This window comes from Thalassophryne amazonica, chromosome 17 (genome assembly GCF_902500255.1).
Source record: "Thalassophryne amazonica chromosome 17, fThaAma1.1, whole genome shotgun sequence".
Lineage (NCBI taxonomy): Eukaryota > Metazoa > Chordata > Actinopteri > Batrachoidiformes > Batrachoididae > Thalassophryne > Thalassophryne amazonica.
Window position 1 is genome coordinate 9,790,497 of NC_047119.1, and position 18,167 is coordinate 9,808,663.

The 18,167-nt window shown below is 40.8% G+C and overlaps 1 protein-coding gene across 4 annotated transcripts in view; it reads left to right on the top strand.

The window, feature by feature from the left end:
* Positions 1–18,167, top strand: part of arhgef28a (Rho guanine nucleotide exchange factor (GEF) 28a) — a 127,751-nt gene that overhangs the window by 93,492 nt on the left and 16,092 nt on the right. For all 4 annotated transcript variants that reach the window (XM_034192392.1, XM_034192394.1, XM_034192393.1 and 1 more), the window contains 10 exons: positions 3,349–3,474; positions 4,998–5,115; positions 6,005–6,259; positions 6,936–7,012; positions 7,488–7,666; positions 7,977–8,068; positions 8,146–8,331; positions 10,162–10,376; positions 11,057–11,104; positions 15,691–16,209. In XM_034192392.1, the coding sequence (XP_034048283.1) occupies positions 3,349–3,474; positions 4,998–5,115; positions 6,005–6,259; positions 6,936–7,012; positions 7,488–7,666; positions 7,977–8,068; positions 8,146–8,331; positions 10,162–10,376; positions 11,057–11,104; positions 15,691–16,209 (1,815 nt within the window). The remainder of the gene's footprint in view (positions 1–3,348; positions 3,475–4,997; positions 5,116–6,004; positions 6,260–6,935; positions 7,013–7,487; positions 7,667–7,976; positions 8,069–8,145; positions 8,332–10,161; positions 10,377–11,056; positions 11,105–15,690; positions 16,210–18,167) is intronic.

Consider the following 18,167-nt stretch of genomic DNA (forward strand, 5'->3'; position numbering starts at 1 on the left):
ACTTATCATTTCAAACCGGTAAATTTCCCAATCAAATGAAAATAGCTAAGGTTGTGCCGCTGTATAAGACTGGGGATAGACACCACTTCACAAATTATAGACCTGTTTCTTTGCTTCCACAATTTTCCAAATTATTAGAAAAGTTATTCAATAATAGATTAGACAAATTCATAAATAAACATAAATTACTTACTGATAGTCAATATGGATTCAGAGCACATAGTTCAACATCACTTGCATTAATAGAATCAGTTGAGGAGATTACAAATGCCATAGACCACAAATTACATTCAGTTGGAATATTTATAGACCTTAAAAAGGCTTTTGATACAATTAATCATGACATATTAATCAATAAACTTGAACAGTATGGGATTAGGGGGTTGGTGTTGCACTGGGTGAGAAGCTACTTAAGTAACAGAAAACAGTTTGTGAAGTTGGGGGAATATACATCATCATGCTTGGACAATGCTTGTGGCGTACTGGGTCCAAAACTGTTTCTAATTTATATAAATGATATTGTCAATGTTTCCAAAATATTAAAATTAGTATTATTTGCAGATGACACAAGCATTTTTTGTTCAGGGGGGGATTTGCAGGAGTTACTGAGGAAGATCAGTATAGAAATGGGAAAATTGAAAATATGGTTTGACAGAAACAAATTATCATTAAACTTAAGTAAACAAAATACATGTTATTTGGCTATTGTAATACAGACATACAGGTTCAGTTACAAGTCGAGGGGGTAGATATTGAAAGGGTACATGAAAATAAGTTTCTGGGGGTGATAATAGATGATAAGATAAACTGGAAGACTCATATAAAACATATACAAAGTAAACTGTCAAGAAGCATTTCAGTTCTAAACAAAGCGAAACATATTCTGGACCACAACTCACTCCGCATTCTTTACTGCTCACTGGTTTTACCATATTTACAGTACTGTGCAGAGGTATGGGGTAATACTTATAAAGGTACAACACAATCACTATCAGTAATGCAGAAAAGAGCTATAAGAATTATTCATAATACTGGCTATAGAGATCATACAAATCCACTATTTTTACAATCCAAATTCTTAAAATTCACAGACTTGGTTCATTTTCAAACAGTACAAATTGTGTATAAAGCAATAAACAATTTACTTCCAGCAAATATTAAAAATATGTTTTTTAACAGATCAGGGGATTACAGTCTGAGGGGGAAATTTAATTTAAAGCATCAGTGGGCACGAACAACATTAAAAGGTTTCTGTATTTCTGTCTGTGGGGTGAGGATGTGGAACAGATTGGGAGTGGGGCTCAAGCAATGTCCAAGCATGAACCAGTTCAAACAGCGGTACAAAAATATGTTTTTTTCTGGGTATAGGGAGGAGGAAGGGTAATGAGGGTTAGGGTGTTTTTGTTTTTTGCTTCGGCTTGTAAATATATAGTATTTTGTATGTAAGTAGGTATGTGTAGGTGTATATTTGTTTGTGTATATATATGTGTATATATATATATTGATATCGGTTTAGGTGTGTAGAAATCTATGTGTATATGTGGCAAAGGGTATTACTGGTTGTGGGGAAGAAGGGGTAGGGATAAATAAGCTGATGCTTCACCCTACCCCTTTTCGGACATGTTGGGTACACAGTAGGAACTTTTTTGTTGTTGTCTTTACTGATCTATCTTGTAATTGTTGTTGTATCAAATGTTCGAAATAAACAGTTTTCATTCATTCATTCATTCATTCATTCATTCATTCATTCAAAAGGGATGAAGGATTTGAGTAATCTAGGTAGCTAGTGTGATGCTAGGCCTTCCAGTAATGGCAAACATGTCAGTATATGGAATGAGTCTAATCATCTCCACCACCCATTTTGCAAAGCTTTCAAGACCTTATTTGCTGAAGCAGCACACATCCGCTATAGCTGAGAAACAGTGGTTGGAATGTATTTGTATGAAAAGTCAATTTGGGGTCTTGTTCTAAGTCGGGAGTAGCACTCAGTTTTTTTCCTCTTGGTACTGTTTTGGCCCTTCCTGACAAAATGCAGTGGAAATCCAGAAAATGTTCCAGGAGAGGTTAAGCTTTAAAGTAAAACAGACTGTAAAAGCCGTGCTTATGATGTGAGCAGGATTAACATATCCTGGAGCTTTTCCAGGGGTAACACCCACACCCACTCTGTGTTACATAGACAGAAACGTTGCTTTACCAAAGGCCGGTTTCAGTATGAGAATGCTCAGGTACTCAATGCTTCCTCACTCAGGTTTTCCACAATCTCGAAAGATTGCAGCGTTGTTCAGTGATATCACGCTGCTCCCAGAAAACAACACTTCCCCCACATCTAGTGCAGCAGATAACTGACACAGTCATGCAAATAAGCACCAAAGTTGGCACAAATACTCCCTAGACATTTCTAATAGGATTATTAAATGGAATAGTTTTGATTGTGTTGAGTGTTTGGTCTCCAAAGTAAAGGTCAAACAAGGTCAGCGTCCACTGGATTTGAACATGTGACATATATTACCCCATAACATGATAACTAAGCATGATACATGGTCCTTTTTAAAACACCGTTAACTCAACTAATAATTTGTATCATTTTTTTCCAAAATTGGTGCAACTTTAACTTTTGACCCCTTTGTGACCATTTTTGCTGTTTTTACCCCATAACTCCTGATCATTCAGTCATAGATAGTCCAAACTATTTTTTGGAATCTTTACGATCAGACAAATAATGTGGTGTCGTTTTCAAAATGATTTGAGCATTTCTAATTTTGACCCCTGTGTGACTCTTCATTTGACCCCTCCCTACCTGGCCACCTATTGAAAAGTCAAGTGGCCAGTCGGCTTTTTCAAAAGAGCAATGTTAATGTCTAAGGAGTATTTGTGTCAACTTTGGTGCTTGTATCACTATTTGCATGAGTTTGCTCTAAATATTCTCTTAGCTGCTGCACTAATCTGACTTTGCCAGTTGTGAGTACAGCAGTAAGATATTCATTCACTGAGTTGGTACATAATGCTCATGATGACACATCATAGTAATGTAATATGTTTGACCTAAGTGTGTGTGGGATAGTTCTACAGGGCTTGAGGGTGCTGTCATTGAACGTGTTTGGTCACACAGTCTTCCGCAATGTTTGTTGCAAAGGTGTGATTTACCAACCAAACAGTTGATGTTGTGAAGAAACTGAACTTCATCTTTTTTTAGCATCTTGGTGTACAGTCAGGCTGAGTTTTAATTGAAGTGATGAGTACGTATGACCTTGTGTGCTCCTTTGTGTGGTTGAATTTGACACCTCCTCTGTACTGTTGCAAATGTAAACGTGTGTAGGAGTTATTCATCTGGACATAACTCTTCTACAGTTTTCAGGTGAGAATGGAGAGAAAATGAAGCAGATTTATGGAGACTTTTGCAGTCGGCACAATGAAGCGGTTAGCTTCTTCAAAGACCTTCAACAGCATAACAAGAGATTTCAGAGCTTCATTAAGGTACCTAAACTTTTGACAGCATTTTTTTGTTTTGTAGATTGCCTTAAAGGTGTCCTGTTTTGCAGTAGCTGTATTTTCAGGATCAAAACAATTCTTGCCTTCTCAGCCACTCCTCTCCAACCCTACCTTCTTTGCATTGAACAGAAGAAACATCAGTTGGAGTCTTATAACAGGTCTAATGGCTGTCTGTGTGGGAAAAGCTGTACATATGTGGGTTGTAGTCTGACCATGTTCTTATCCAGAGGCAATTTTAGCCTCTGAATGTGCTTTTTTTTAAGTGTTTCTGTAAAGTCACTGCTGTCTGCAGTCTTGCACTGTTTTGCAGTAACTAGTGAGTACCATATTTCCTTGATTTAAAGCCCAGGTGTTTATTTTTTTTCAAACTGTGCTCAGACTCTGCACCTAAATGAGGCAGGCCTTTATTCAAGGCTAGCGATTATTAACAAAATGCTGGTTGCTGCCTGCACTGTAATATGGTGTTAAGTTTCACACACATCCCTGGGTGTGGTGAACCAAAAACAACCACTTCAGAGCAGAGCCGTCTTTGTCACTGCGTACCCTCTCCAAGCCCTGTCGAAACAATGGAGACCACAAGGCCTGTGATTGGTCACTTTTCCAGTTTCACTCCTTCCTCTCCCTTCATATTTGAAAAGTTTTTGCAGTGCGCATGTTGATTACAGTTCAATCGTAGATCAAATAGAGGAACGTTTGGCAGAAATGTCCACAAACATAACTGACTTTACAACATGGAGTTGAAAAACTACAAAGACATTCAACTGACCCACAATTCATGGAGGGAAATGACACGTGCTGTAATGTTGGTTTGGAGGGTGATGATTGTATGAAGAAGCGGAGCTTGTTGAGAGAGACAGACTGGTCCAGAAAAAGGGGGACAAAAACAACCAGAAACCATAAAACTGTACAGGAACAGTGGCAGTGCAGGTGGAAAGAAAGTCCTGCCTTATTCTTCACGTCGCGCCCCCTACTATTCCGGCAGTAAATTGCCCCATTCAGTCCTTGTTCAAACAAGTCAGTTAGTGGTTATATTGTTTTCTTATTTTATTTTATTTATTTATTTTTTTTTTCAAGTAATGCAATCCCACTCAAACATGTTGGGGAAACTACCTGCTTCACTGGATGAAAGAAGAGATCAAATGCTATATGCCCATCAAATATTAGTGTATTTTTAACCTTTTCAACCTTATTTATTTTATTAACTTAGACTTTGACAGAAACAATTTAAAAAGAACTTTGGTATTACAAATGTTACAACATAAATGTCATTTTTTTTTTGTCTATTATTCTTGCTTTCAGTGCATCTAAAACCACTCAAAATGGATAAAATAGGGTTTACCAATAACATTTTAGAGGTATAAACTCCCAGTCGTGAGCCGCGATCATGTAATTTACCCGGCACTAAAATGGTACTAGCTAGAACCCTGTTCAAGACACCTTTAAATAGTGACAAAACTGCTGTCCTGATCACAGAGCTGCAGCATAATCTTTTATGTTTCTTATTCAAGCAACAAGGTAATAATTCCATGGTGAGACGCAGGGAGATCCCCGAATGCATCTTGCTGGTAACCCAAAGGATTACAAAGTACCCAGTGCTGCTGGAGAGAATTCTGCAATATACCCAAGGTCGGTCTTCTGCTGCCACCTGCTGGCAAGGTCATATATTGCAGCATTATACAAATAGTGACTGGTTTATCTGGCAGCGCTCCCCGATAAACCAGTCACCATCTGTTTTATTATACATCTGTGTAGTTAATAAATTTATCTTTACAATTGTGTGAAACATTTGCCAAGTCATTTTTTATTCTTTTTATTTTTGGTTATTTTTACTATAAACAAATAATTTAAATTTACTAGAAACAAATAATTTATTTAAATTTCTAATTTTGGTTATTTTTACTAGAAACTCAGGATTCCCCATAATGTCAATACCCTTATCCTTAAGGTACCTGGATATCCCGTACCGTAGTGAGTTCATGGTACTGTGTTTCAGCCTCTGGCCAGACTTAGAGCGCACTGATGCATAGAACTGTCCCAGTTCATGGTGGAGTGTGGCAGTGGGAAGCTTCTCGAACTCGTCGGGTGAAACACCATGCAAATTTTTCCCGTCGTCCTTCGCTAAAAACTCCTTGAACAGTGCGGAACTTTTCTTGATACTTTTCACGGTACTCTCACTGTCTTTCTTGGATAGAAGAGCATTGATCCCATCAGTATCCACGGACGCAAACCTTCTGCTGTCCGCCATGATGTCGTCTGCGACGCATCACCCCTGCGCATGCATGAAACATTGTTGCCCTGTTTTGACAAAATCAGTCCGCAATCACTCATAAGTCAGTAATGTGGCTATTGTTAACTTTGGATGATTTATTGTGAAAAGTATTGCAATTATTACACGTGAATCAGCCAATCATAACAAAGGATTTCAGTCAGATGTATAATAAATGAGCTTATGATCCTTTCAGCAAATAGAAACAGACATTTTCAGTCTTTAAATCTGTCTTTATGTATCTGTCAGTGGACACAGAGGAACATAAAGACCTGTCAAAAGCATTGGCCCACATTCGGGAGGTGATAACAGCTGTAGACCTGAAGGTCAGCGAATACGAGCGACATCAACGCCTGCAGGAACTGTGGAACCGCATGGAGAATCGCAGCGCTGCAAAGCTGAAGAACGGGCATATATTCCGCAAACAGGACATGATGAGACCGGGACAAATACTCAACCATCAGGGCGTGCTCCTGTGGAAGACTGCCACGGGTCGACTAAAAGGTGAGACAGTCAGGATGGTTAAAGAATATGTTATTTATCCATCCATTGATGGAAATATTTCAAGTCGCAGTCTGTAATTGGAGTGTGTCCAGTTTGGTGACATCAGAATTGTATCTTTGCTTTTTTGCGGATGATGTGCTTCTGTTGGCTTCATCAGACAGTGACCTCCAGGGTACACTGGGAAGGTTTGAGGTTGAGTGTGAAGCGACTGGGATGAGGATCAGCATGTACAAATTTGAGACCGTGGTTCTCGGTGGGAGAAAAAAGCAGGACCCCCTGTTGGACAGGGAAGGGTTGTTGCCCCGAAGCGGAGGAGTTCAAGTATCTTGAGGTCTTTGTTCACAAGTGGGGGTATGATGGAGCGTGTGATCGATGAAGGCATCTGGTGAGGATGCCCTCTGGTTGTCTCCCTAAAGAGGTCTTCCATGTGCAACCAACTGGACGATGCCCCAGGGAAGACCCAGGACACACTGGAGGGGTCATATTCTGCAGTTGGCTTGAGAATGCCTCGGAATCCCCCAAGAAGTGTTGGAGGACTTAAACAAATGTGGGATGAGCTGCTTGGTCTGCTGCCACCGTGACCTGAAACTGGATAGAATGAATAAATGAATGGATGATGTGAATATACTCTATGATCATGCTGGTGATGTTTTCCTGCTTGTCGTTGCTTCCACAGATGTCATGGCCCTCCTCCTCACAGACACGCTCATCTTCCTACAGGAGAAAGACCAGAAGTACACATTTGCGGCTGTGGTACGCAAACCGCTCATCACGTCAGACTGATATCAGTTATGTCACTGTGATCAGCGATGTTGTTTATAATCTGTTACCCGTGTTATGTTCGGCCATTATGTACCTGTATGCACCACTCTGCATTTAATCATTAGTGATTGATCTCTGCTCCCCTCCACAGCATGTCTTTTTCCTGGTTCTCTCCCTCAGCCCCAACCAGTCCCAGCAGAAGACTGCCCCTCCCTGAGCCTGGTTCTGCTGGAGGTTTCTTCCTGTTAAAAGGGAGTTTTTCCTTCCCACTGTTCCCAAGTGCTTGCTCACAGGGGTCGTTTTGACCATTGGGGTTTTTCCGTAATTATTGTATGGCCTTGCCTTACAATATAAGGCGCCTTGGGGCAACTGTTTGTTGTGATTTGGCGCTATATAAATAAAATTGATTTGATTTGATTATCATGTTACGTATCACCATAGTCTCCTTGCTTTGAATGTGCTGCAGGACCAGAAGCCACCAGTAATCATGCTGCAAAAATTAATTGTGCGAGAAGTAGCAAATGAGGAGAGAGGGATGTTTTTGATCAGTGCATCAACTGCTGGCCCGGAAATGTACGAGGTTCACACGTCCTCCAAAGATGAACGGAACATGTGGATGCGGCTCATCAGAGACGCTGTAGAGAGGTGTGTTTGTGATTTTTGGGTCCGTTTGAACTGAGAATGACAAAGCTTTATACATTTTTGAACAGTTAGAGCCCCAGATTTGCAAAACCTCCTCACATAGAGCAAGTGACTTGATGGAATAAGAGTTAGATGACCAGTAGGCCAGGGTTCAATTCCAGGTCTATACTTCACATTTATCTGCATTATCCCACTCCACCCAGCTGTAAACAACAACAACATCATGCAAAAGATCATTTCAGTTGCCCTGCCTGGTAACTACACGTATTTATAATGTCAGATTTATTTTGTGTTGTAATTTACACTACTTAAGCTGTCCGGAGGAAGAGGAAGAATACACAAGTGAATCTGAAGAGGAGAGGCGTGCTGCAGATGCTCGTGTTCAGAAGATCCATAAATTACAAGGTTTGTTTGTTTTTCATCACACTGTCATACTCGCTGTTCTACAGTGATTTAATCCTTGACCTCTTGAATAAACTCAGAGAGCCTAATGAGTCAGGACCAGCAGATCTGCTCCAGCCTGGAGGAGAAGCTGCAGATCTACACAGAGCTCGCAGCTCTGAGTGGGAGAATGGAAGCTCAGCCTCTCGAACCACAACTTCTTGTCCAGCCGCACGTACAGGAGCCGCCCCAAGCTACTGCGCTGCTCGCTGCAGCTTTGCAAGAAGGTGAGACACCTAAATGCACCTAAATGTAGTGTTCAGAATAATAGTAGTAGCTATGTGACTAAAAAGATTAATCCAGGTTTTGAGTATATTTCTTATTGTTACATGGGAAACAAGATACCAGTAGATTCAGTAGATTCTCACAAATCCAACAAGACCAAGCATTCATGATATGCACACTCTTAAGGCTATGAAATTGGGCTATTAGTAAAAAAAAGTAGAAAAGGGGGTGTTCACAATAATAGTAGCATCTGCTGTTGACGCTACAAACTCAAAACTATTACGTTCAAACTGCTTTTTTAGCAATCCTGTGAATCACTAAACTAGTATTTAGTTGTATAACCACAGTTTTTTATGATTTCTTCACATCTGCAAGGTATTAATTTTGTTGGTTTGGAACCAAGATTTTGCTTTTTGTTTACTAGTGTGCTTGGGGTCATTGTCTTGTTGAAACACCCATTTCAAGGGCATGTCCTCTTCAGCATAAGGCAACATGACCTCTTCAAGTATTTTGACATAACCAAACTGATCCATGATACCTGGTATGCGATATATAGGCCCAACATCATAGTAGGAGAAACATGCCCATATCATGATGCTTGCACCACCATGCTTCACTGTCTTCACTGTGAACTGTGGCTTGAATTCAGAGTTTGGGGGTCGTCTCACAAACTGCCTGCGGCCCTTGGACCCAAAAAGAACAATTTTACTCTCATCAGTCCACAAAATATTCCTCCATTTCTCTTTAGGCCAGTTGATGTGTTTTTTGGCAAATTGTAACCTCTTCTGCACACGTCTTTTATTTAACAGAGGGACTTTGTGGGGGATTCTTGCAAATAAATTAGCTTCACACAGGCGTCTTCTAACTGTCACAGCACTTACAGGTAACTCCAGACTGTCTTTGATCATCCTGGAGCTGATCAATGTGTGAGCCTTTGCCATTATGGTTATTCTTCTATCCATTTTGATGGTTGTTTTCTGTTTTCTTCCATGCGTCTCTGTTTTTTTGTCCATTTTAAAGCATTGGAGATCATTGTAGATGAACAGCCTATAATTTTTTACACCTGCGTATAAGTTTTCCCCTCTCCAATCAACTTTTTAATCAAACTACACTGTTCTTCTGAACAATGTCTTGAACGTCCCATTTTCCTCAGGCTTTCAAAGAGAAAAGCATGTTCAACAGGTGCTGGCTTCATCCTTAAATAGGGGACACCTGATTCACACCTGTTTGTTCCACAAAATTGACGAACTCACAGATTGAATGCCACACTACTATTATTGTGAACACCCCCTTTTCTACTTTTTTTTACTAATAGCCCAATTTCATAGTCTTAAGAGTGTGCATATCATGAATGCTTGGTCTTGTTGGATTTGTGAGAATCTACTGAATCTACTGGTACCTTGTTTCCCATGTAACAATAAGAAATATACTCAAAACCTGGATTAATTTTTTTAGTCACATAGCACTACTATTATTCTGAACACTACTGTAGATGTGCACAGTGATATGTTGCATAATACTGTAATATAGTATACTGTAATATACTGTAGTTGTGTTCTGTAATGTACTGAAAGTTATCGCTTCTTGTAAATCGAAGAAATCTTTGTGAAACTTATATGAAACTTAGTAAACAGAGTCTCAAATTTTAGGCATGAGGAAACCTGAAAACTGTAGAGCGTGCAGGAATACATGTATATGTCCATAATTATGTCACAGCATGAAATCAGAAGATTATGTCATCAGTCGTAGTATATTGTCTAACACCACTGAACAAAAACAGCTATTATAAAGTAAAATCCCATTTTATTTGTTGTATTGTTTTTGTTTTTTAGTTGAGAACCTAAAAGCCACTCTGTCCAGCCTCAGTCCGGACTCCGATACAGACTCGGTGTCTTCTGTCAGTCCTCTGACACCTTTGCAGACACCCTCAGACTCTGATAACTCGCCTGTAGACCCTGAGGCCAATGAGGAGAGCTGGTCTGGGCCCTTTATACTTTCACCGCTGCCTCACCTACAAACACCAGACACGAATGACATCAACTGCAAGGTACAACACAGAAGCTGGTCTTTAAAAAGCATTTTGCTTGCAGGAGGTTGAACTACACATTTCAACACTTTAGTCGAGTGTACTATTAAATTATATGCATTTTCCCTTTAGGAGTTAGAGGTATTACTCCTGCATCTGAATATCACATCTTTCTGTTTCTCCACATATGTGTTGCATTAAGAGTTTAAATAATTTAGGACACTATGTCAGAAGTATAACTCTGTTGTATTGTGATGAATCATTGATAAGCTTATTATCAAGGAAGAAGCCCGTTTAGTTCCCAAAGGTGCTGCTCCATTAAACATTGATGCAGAGATTCATTCATCCAATTACCGTATCACATTTGTGCTGCCGTTTGCAGCTTTTTGTGACCTGTGGGTTAAATGACACATACCAGAGAATAATTCTCTCACTCCCTGGGTCTGATTTCATTTTAAACAGTGTGAACATACACTGTGCCACCTCAAGGGGGTGCACATGTTACATGATTGCAACTCCACCTTTTGACTCCCTGCTGTTGTACTGTGGATTTCAGACCAGTGTGAGTGGATTGTGCATGACAAACAGTGTAGTTGAACACCACTTTGTTATTTTTTTATGTAAAAACGTTCAAATTGAGCTTGAAAAATATAAAAGGCTTCTTAAGTTGTATGTTTTGTGTGATTTCTGTCTGATACCAGGTCACTCAGAGTGTCCAAAGCCTGACCCGGTTACTCTACAGCCTGCAGGTGAGCACATTGTGGTAAAATAATTCTCATTTTGGCCAAACAAACAAATAAACAAACCTCTTTTATCACTGAGAGCAGGTACCCAGAGCTGGTGTCATAGTTGCCCTTAATAAAGACTTATTCTCTGCCTTCAAGCTGCATGGAGGAGAATGCTCAGCTGTTTAAACCCAAAGGCAGCGAGCTACCAGAGAAAGGATCTGACTGATCTTTTCATTACCGAGTAACTTAGGAGGGTCTTTTGTTTCCCCCGCCAACAATATCCTGTAATGTGTTCTCCTGCATCTTTTTGTCGGTTTGTGGTTTGACAGCAGGACGCCTCAAAATATATTCAGGCAGTATCATTAAATGTAGTAAAAACAAGAAAGTTGGACGTGGTCTGGAATAGAAACAAAAACTAGCTTTTGGATAGGATTCATAAATAATAAAAGAATGTTGTTGTGATTGCAGTGGAAGGTCTTTATTGTGAAACCAAAAAAATATTGTCAGTGTCATTCAGGGTTCAGTAAATTTATGTGACATTAGTCTTCACTGTTGCCCACTTACGGAGTATCTTATCTGGTGACTTTGGGGGACTTTGCTTAAAGGGGTTGTAGCTTTCAAAATCAGTTTTTAATCTGCATTTTGCAGTTAAATATGACTGACTTCCTGTTAATCAGCCTCAAAATCCTACAGTTTGAGACATACTCCTTCAACTCGTTTTAGACTCTTGTTTTAGACTCTTTTAGACTCATCTGTCAATGAAATCTATATCTGGAAAACGTACTCTTGGGAGATGCGTCCACTGGGCCAGTCTGTGTTGGGTGTCACACAGAACAAGAGAAAAAGACAAACAGAATTGACGAGTAAAAGCATGGTTTCACGTTTTTGTGCATTTTTGAAGGACAAGGCGCTGTGTTGCTCACTGCCTTGCAGAGAAGCCTTTGGTACCTGCCCATTGATTGGCTCAGCAGCAAAAGCTCCAGTTAGTTTCAGAAGCGAACACACAGTTTGGACTGCTTCAAATATTAAAACCATTCACATACTGAGTAAATGTAAAGTCTTAATCTGACCTGTTAGGTCGTTTCAGTCAGATTCAACATCACAGCCCAACAATAAGACAGTTTTGTTTTGTAAGATGACGTCTGGGAAATATTTGAATTCGTTATCATGCATATTACTGAAAAACACAGCATTTTTAAAGAAATCCATCAAAGTTTTTTTGCTCTGGGTGCGTTTCTCAGCCTGAGCCAGTGAACTCCAGCGCGTTGTCCCGTCAACAAGAAAAGTTATTATTTAAGTTGAAATATATTCCTGCCAGCATTCAGCCATCTGACATATCTTCAGTGTTGTTGTCGTGACAAAAAAAAATGCTATTTGATTCATCAAGACACACACACACACACACACATACAAAAAAGGCAAAATGCAGTGTTTTTAAAGACGTCCCTTGATGTTTGTCTGCTCCGGGTGTATTTTTCAGTGGAACATGGGATGTCAGCACTTTGTCCCGCGGAATTGAACCTCACCAGATTGTCGTTATCTTCTTCTGTCGAGTTTATTGGCGGTTTGCGAACCAACACAGTGCATTACCGCCACCATGTGGGAGCATTAATGAAGTCTGATGTCCTCACCGGACATTGCAAATGGAAATCTTTTCAAGGACAAAAAAATAACGATATTAACTGGTTACCATTATTTTAAATAAATGGCTGTGTTCCGGAACATAAAAAATATATAAAGTTTCTTATGTTTGTTTTTGTTCCATGAACTGGTTCATGTCAGATGAACGGTAACTAAGGGAAACTCACACGAGATGTATCACTTGAGTTGTAAAGGAACATTAGCTACAACATGACGAGGGATGGGTATTGAGAACCGGTTCTTTTCGAGAATCGTTAAGGAATAATTAAATCCATCGACATCAATAGCCTTTTTGCTTAACGATTCCCTTATCGGTACTTCAGAGCAGCCGTTGTTTTTGAGGGTGTTTGCCAGGAAATTGATCATTTATCTACGTTGATTGCAGACCCTGCAGCGGGTTTGTAATCACTCTGCTTGAAGCTTGAACCAATGAAGCAGTGCTCTGATCCGCTGCTTCATTGGTTCTCTGCTTCGCTGCTTTTCAGAAGCGGCAAGTCCGCTTCTTAACCCCTCCCAAAGCCATTTAAAGATGTCAATTGTGAGTCACTTTTGTGTGGATTAAAGTCACTAACTGGGACTCTGGTCTTGTTGCAGTCAAGAAACGAGAATCGTCCTCCGTTCCGTTTGCACAGCTCCAAACACTGTGCTGCTGTCTGCCGAGTCAAGTTAGAGTCCGCTCTGAATTAATATCTTCAAAGAGAATCACCGTTTTAAATCAAATGACACCTCTTTCCAAACCTTGTAATACAAACAATAAACTACAATCGACCAAAATGTTTTTTCCTCCAAAACTGAGACGTCCTGCATTCTTTTTGAATTACATCCTGACTTGCAGCACAGTTGGCTGAACTCAGCTCAGAGGCTATGTATGGAGTGACCTTTGTGCCATTAATGTCTGAAAGGAAATACATTTGACAAAAACTACAGATTTTGTTTATTTCTATTAATGTCCAGTGATCAAGGATCCAGTGACCAATTTCATATTTATTTAGTTAAAGACTCAATAGAATGTTGTTGACATAGGTGACAAGAGGTATCGATAATGGCATCGATATCGATAAAACCTTATCAATACCCATCCCTAAACATTACCATGTTGTGTGTTTCTCTGGGCATGATCCAGCACACAGGTGCCTCTGTATTAAGGACCCCAACCAACTAGAAGAGACCACGGTCACAACCATGTTTCATCTGGTTGCAACAGATACGAGGTCTATTAGAAAAGAAACAGACAGTTTTATTTAAAAAAAAAACTATATGGATTTGAATCACGTGTGATTACATCAGCCAAGCCACATCTGCATGCGTGAGTTTTTTCACGCCTGTTGGTGACGTCATTCGCCTGTGAGCACGCGTTGTGGAAGGAGTGGTCCAGCCCCCTCGTCGGATTTTTATTGTCTGAGAAATTGCTGATAGACTGGCGCTGTGCTTGATCAAACTTTTTTCAAAAGCTGTGAGGCACATCCGAGTGGACATCATTCGAGAAATTCAGCTGGTTTTCGGTGTAAATTTTAATGGCTGATGAGAGATTTTGGATTGTTTCTATCGCTGTAAGGACTTCCCACGGAGCGGGACGTCGCGCAGCGCTCCGAGGCGACGTCGTCATCCTGTTTCAAGCTGAAAACCTCCAAATTTAAGCCTCTGTTGACCCAGGACGTCGTGAGAGAACAGAGAAGTTTCAGAAGAGCTCGGAATCAGCAGTTTATCTGGACATTCCACTGTTAAAGGAGATTTTTTTAATGAAAGACGTACTGACGACCGCCACAGGAAAAACACCTCCGTGTTGATAACCATTTGTAAAATCCAGGCGGCTTTTGGTGGCTTTCAGTTGAGTGAGTATCTGAGAAATTGTTTAACAGCAGGGCATGTTCCAGCTTGTCCTTAAGGCTTCCAACGGAGGTGTTTTTCCTGTGGTGGGCGCACGGCGCCGGCTGCGAGCCAACGCGCCAATCCGTCCGCAAGTCCTTACAGCGATAGAAACAATCCAAAATCTCTCATCAGCCATTAAAAGTTTCACCAAAAACCAGCTGAATTTCTCGAATGGTGTCCACTCGGATGTGCCTCACAGTTTTTGAAAAAATTTTGATCAAGCACGGCGCCAGTCTCTCAGCAATTTCTCAGACAAAGGAATTCTGACGAGGGGGCTGGACCACTCCTTCCACAAGGCGTGCTCACAGGCGAATGACGTCACCAACAGGCGTGAAAAAACTCTCGCATGCCCACGAGGGTTCAAGCTTGGCTGATGTAATCACACGTGATTCAAATCCATATGGTTTTTAAAAAAAAAATAAGGTCGGATACTTTTCTCACAGACCTCGTACATGAAATTTGAGAGGTGGGACCAACTGGTTGTCTGACTGGGTGGTTTCCATCCTGAACCCCATTCATTTCCATAGTGTGGTACATGCAGAAACATGATAGTACCCTCTACTCCCAGACCTGACCTGATCTAATGCATATAGCAGTTTATTTACAGCCATGTCCAAAGTGCTAAGATCCACAGTTGGCATCAGCCAGCATGTGTGAGGTGAACCTGCAAAGTGAAACCATATTAATCCATGCCACCACCACCACCACCACCATACTGTAAATCCCACCACTTGCACCCAGCTTTGCACCCAGTTCATGCACCCTCTTGTGAGCAAATCAAACATGGACACGCTCCCAAAATAATTTCTCCCATTCTACACCTGATGTCAAGATAGGACCTAGCTTGTTTGCTTCTGTTGCTTCTTGCGTCTTCTTTTTCCTGCTTTCATGTGAACCATAGCACTGCAGTCCACCAGTGGCAGGTGGATCTTTTTACATGTCAGTTTGTGGTATTTTTGCACACAGTGGACCCTTGTGATGATTTCCATCACATTTTGACTTTCAAATCAGCTTCTGCCTGTGTGATTCGGGTGATGGCTGAGCAGCTAAGTTCATTTGCATAAACCTGTTTCTCTGCCTTTCCGTCTCACTGCCAGGCCGCAGTGACCATCCAGGACAGCTGCTATGAAGTCCAGAGGATCCTCCTCCAGGAGACAGAACGGCTGTCTCCCCGTGCCCAGCGACCACACCCTTCGAGCATCAGGGGCAACACCCTACAAGAACAGGAGAAACAACGTAACCTGGAGAAGCAGAAGGAGGAGTTGGCGGAGGCACAGCGCCTTCAGGATCAACTGCGCTTGGAGAAAGAACGCTGGGAGAAGGAGTGCCACACCAGGCGGAACCAGCAGGGGGAACAGGAGAGCAAGCTGGAGGAGAGGGAGAGGCAGTGCCACCTGGAGGCGGAGAGGCTGAGGCGTGAGAGGGAAGAGCTGGAGGAACAGCTTGAAGAATACCAGCAGAACCTGGAGCGGCTCAGGGAAAGCCAGAGGAGTGTGGAGAGGGAGCGTGAGAGGCTGGCGACCCAGCAAAAGCTGCTCCAGAGCTGGAGGCACAGCCGGCAGAGGAGCCTGCCCTCCGTGATCCCTCGCATGTTCATTCACCTCGATCCTCAGCAGGTATACACCACCATCATCTGAGGTGTACCAGGCCAACTTCTTGACCTTTACATTAGCATGAGGGAGATATACAGCGTTTATGGACTATACCTTAGCTAAAGCTATTTTATTTTATTTCTTTATTTATTTCATTTAAAAGGCAAATGCAACAACAGCATTCATCATGAATGAAAAGGAGCAGAAAGAAGCAACAGCTTATCATATCTGCCCCCTTTTAACACAAAATCAACAGCTCCAGTTTATCTGAGCTGCTCACAGACATCTAATCAGCTGCAGAAGATTACAACACGCAAATAATATGATGAATAATCATAACAATAATAAAACAGTAAATAATAATAAACAACAATACTACTCTGCAGAGTTATATTTTTGCAACAGAAAGACTTCAAAAAAATTTTAAATACATAAATGGACTTGGAAGTTTTAATTTTACAATCGTGACTGTTCCATAAACTGACAACTTTGATTGAAATAAATCATTTCTTTAAAGTTGTTCTAAATCTGGGTTTGGTAAAAACCTCAGTTCCTTTTAGTTGATATTTACTTTCTCTTTTAGCAAATTTGTTTTGCAAATTGTCTGGTAATTTTTATTTATGAGCTTTATACATAACTTTTAGAAGGTTGTATTCAACCAATTCATTAAATTTCAAGGTCTTTAATTCTTTAGATAAGCGATTTGTTGGGTCTCTGTGTCCACTTCCACTAATGACTCTAATGGCCCTTTTCTGTAAAAGGAAAAGTGGATTAACGTAGGTTTTACATGAACTTCCCCACACTTCAATACAATAGATCAGATATGGATCAGTATACAATAGAAACAGTGCACTTTTATTTAGAGAATCTTTAACTTTATGTAACACAGCTATAATTTGGGATATCTTTACTTTGACATTATCAATGTGGAATTTCCATGACAAGTGTTCATGGATCATAACAGCTAAAAACTTTATCTCGTGGTCTTTCAATCGCTGATCCTTGAGCCAATAATGATGCATCAATTTCTTTCTTTTTATTACAAAAAAATCATAAACTTAGTTTTACTAATATCTAAAGACGAACTATTAGTATAAACCATTTCATAGTTTTCTGAAATTCTTTCTCTACTATTTGCATTACAGCTTTTATATTTTCTCCACAATAAAATAAAGTGGTATCATCTGCAAACAGAATACACTTAAGTAATTTTGAGACAGACATGATATCATTTACATAAAGCAGACAAAGTATTGGCCCAAGGACTAATCCTTCGGCCAAGACGGCGGTCTGAGAGAAGCGGGAAGAAGCTTCTCTCAAACCGCCGTCAGCCTGACGTGCGCCGGCTGACTCCTTTACACCGAGCAGCTCAATCTCCTGGTGATGTATGACCTGCAATGATGAGAGCAATTTCACCATCATTTGTCTTAGTGCTCCAGCAGCTCCACTCACCAATAAACATCTCCAATGATTGATGATAATTAACGCACAGGCAAATAAAAGCTCCGACAAAATAATTAAAACCAGAGGCACGCAGCTCTAGAACCCAATCAATCAGTTCCAAATGGACTTAAATCATCAACAATTTATTTGAAACGCTTTGCGGTGAAATGTCACCCGCAGCCGGAGGGTGTGCGGCGCAAGGATAAAGGGAACGCTGTTCTACTTGCCCCTTTAATCGCAGGGAGGCTCACATGGAAAAACAAGAGGCGGGGGGGGGGGGGGGGGGGGGGTCGCAACAATGTTGAAAATGATACAGCACATGGTTTATATGAACGTGAGCCTCCGCTGGGCTCTTTGTGTTCCTCAGATCAGCAGGTGCGACTGTCCAAACGACACAGAGAGCACCTGAATGGACAGACAAATGAGCAGGCTCCTGTTACTATATTCCCTCTCGCCCTCATCAATTTATAAAAACCTCCTAAGGCTTTTACAGGCTAGACATGATGAAGCTCCCTTGCCATTTTTCAGCCTTACTTATT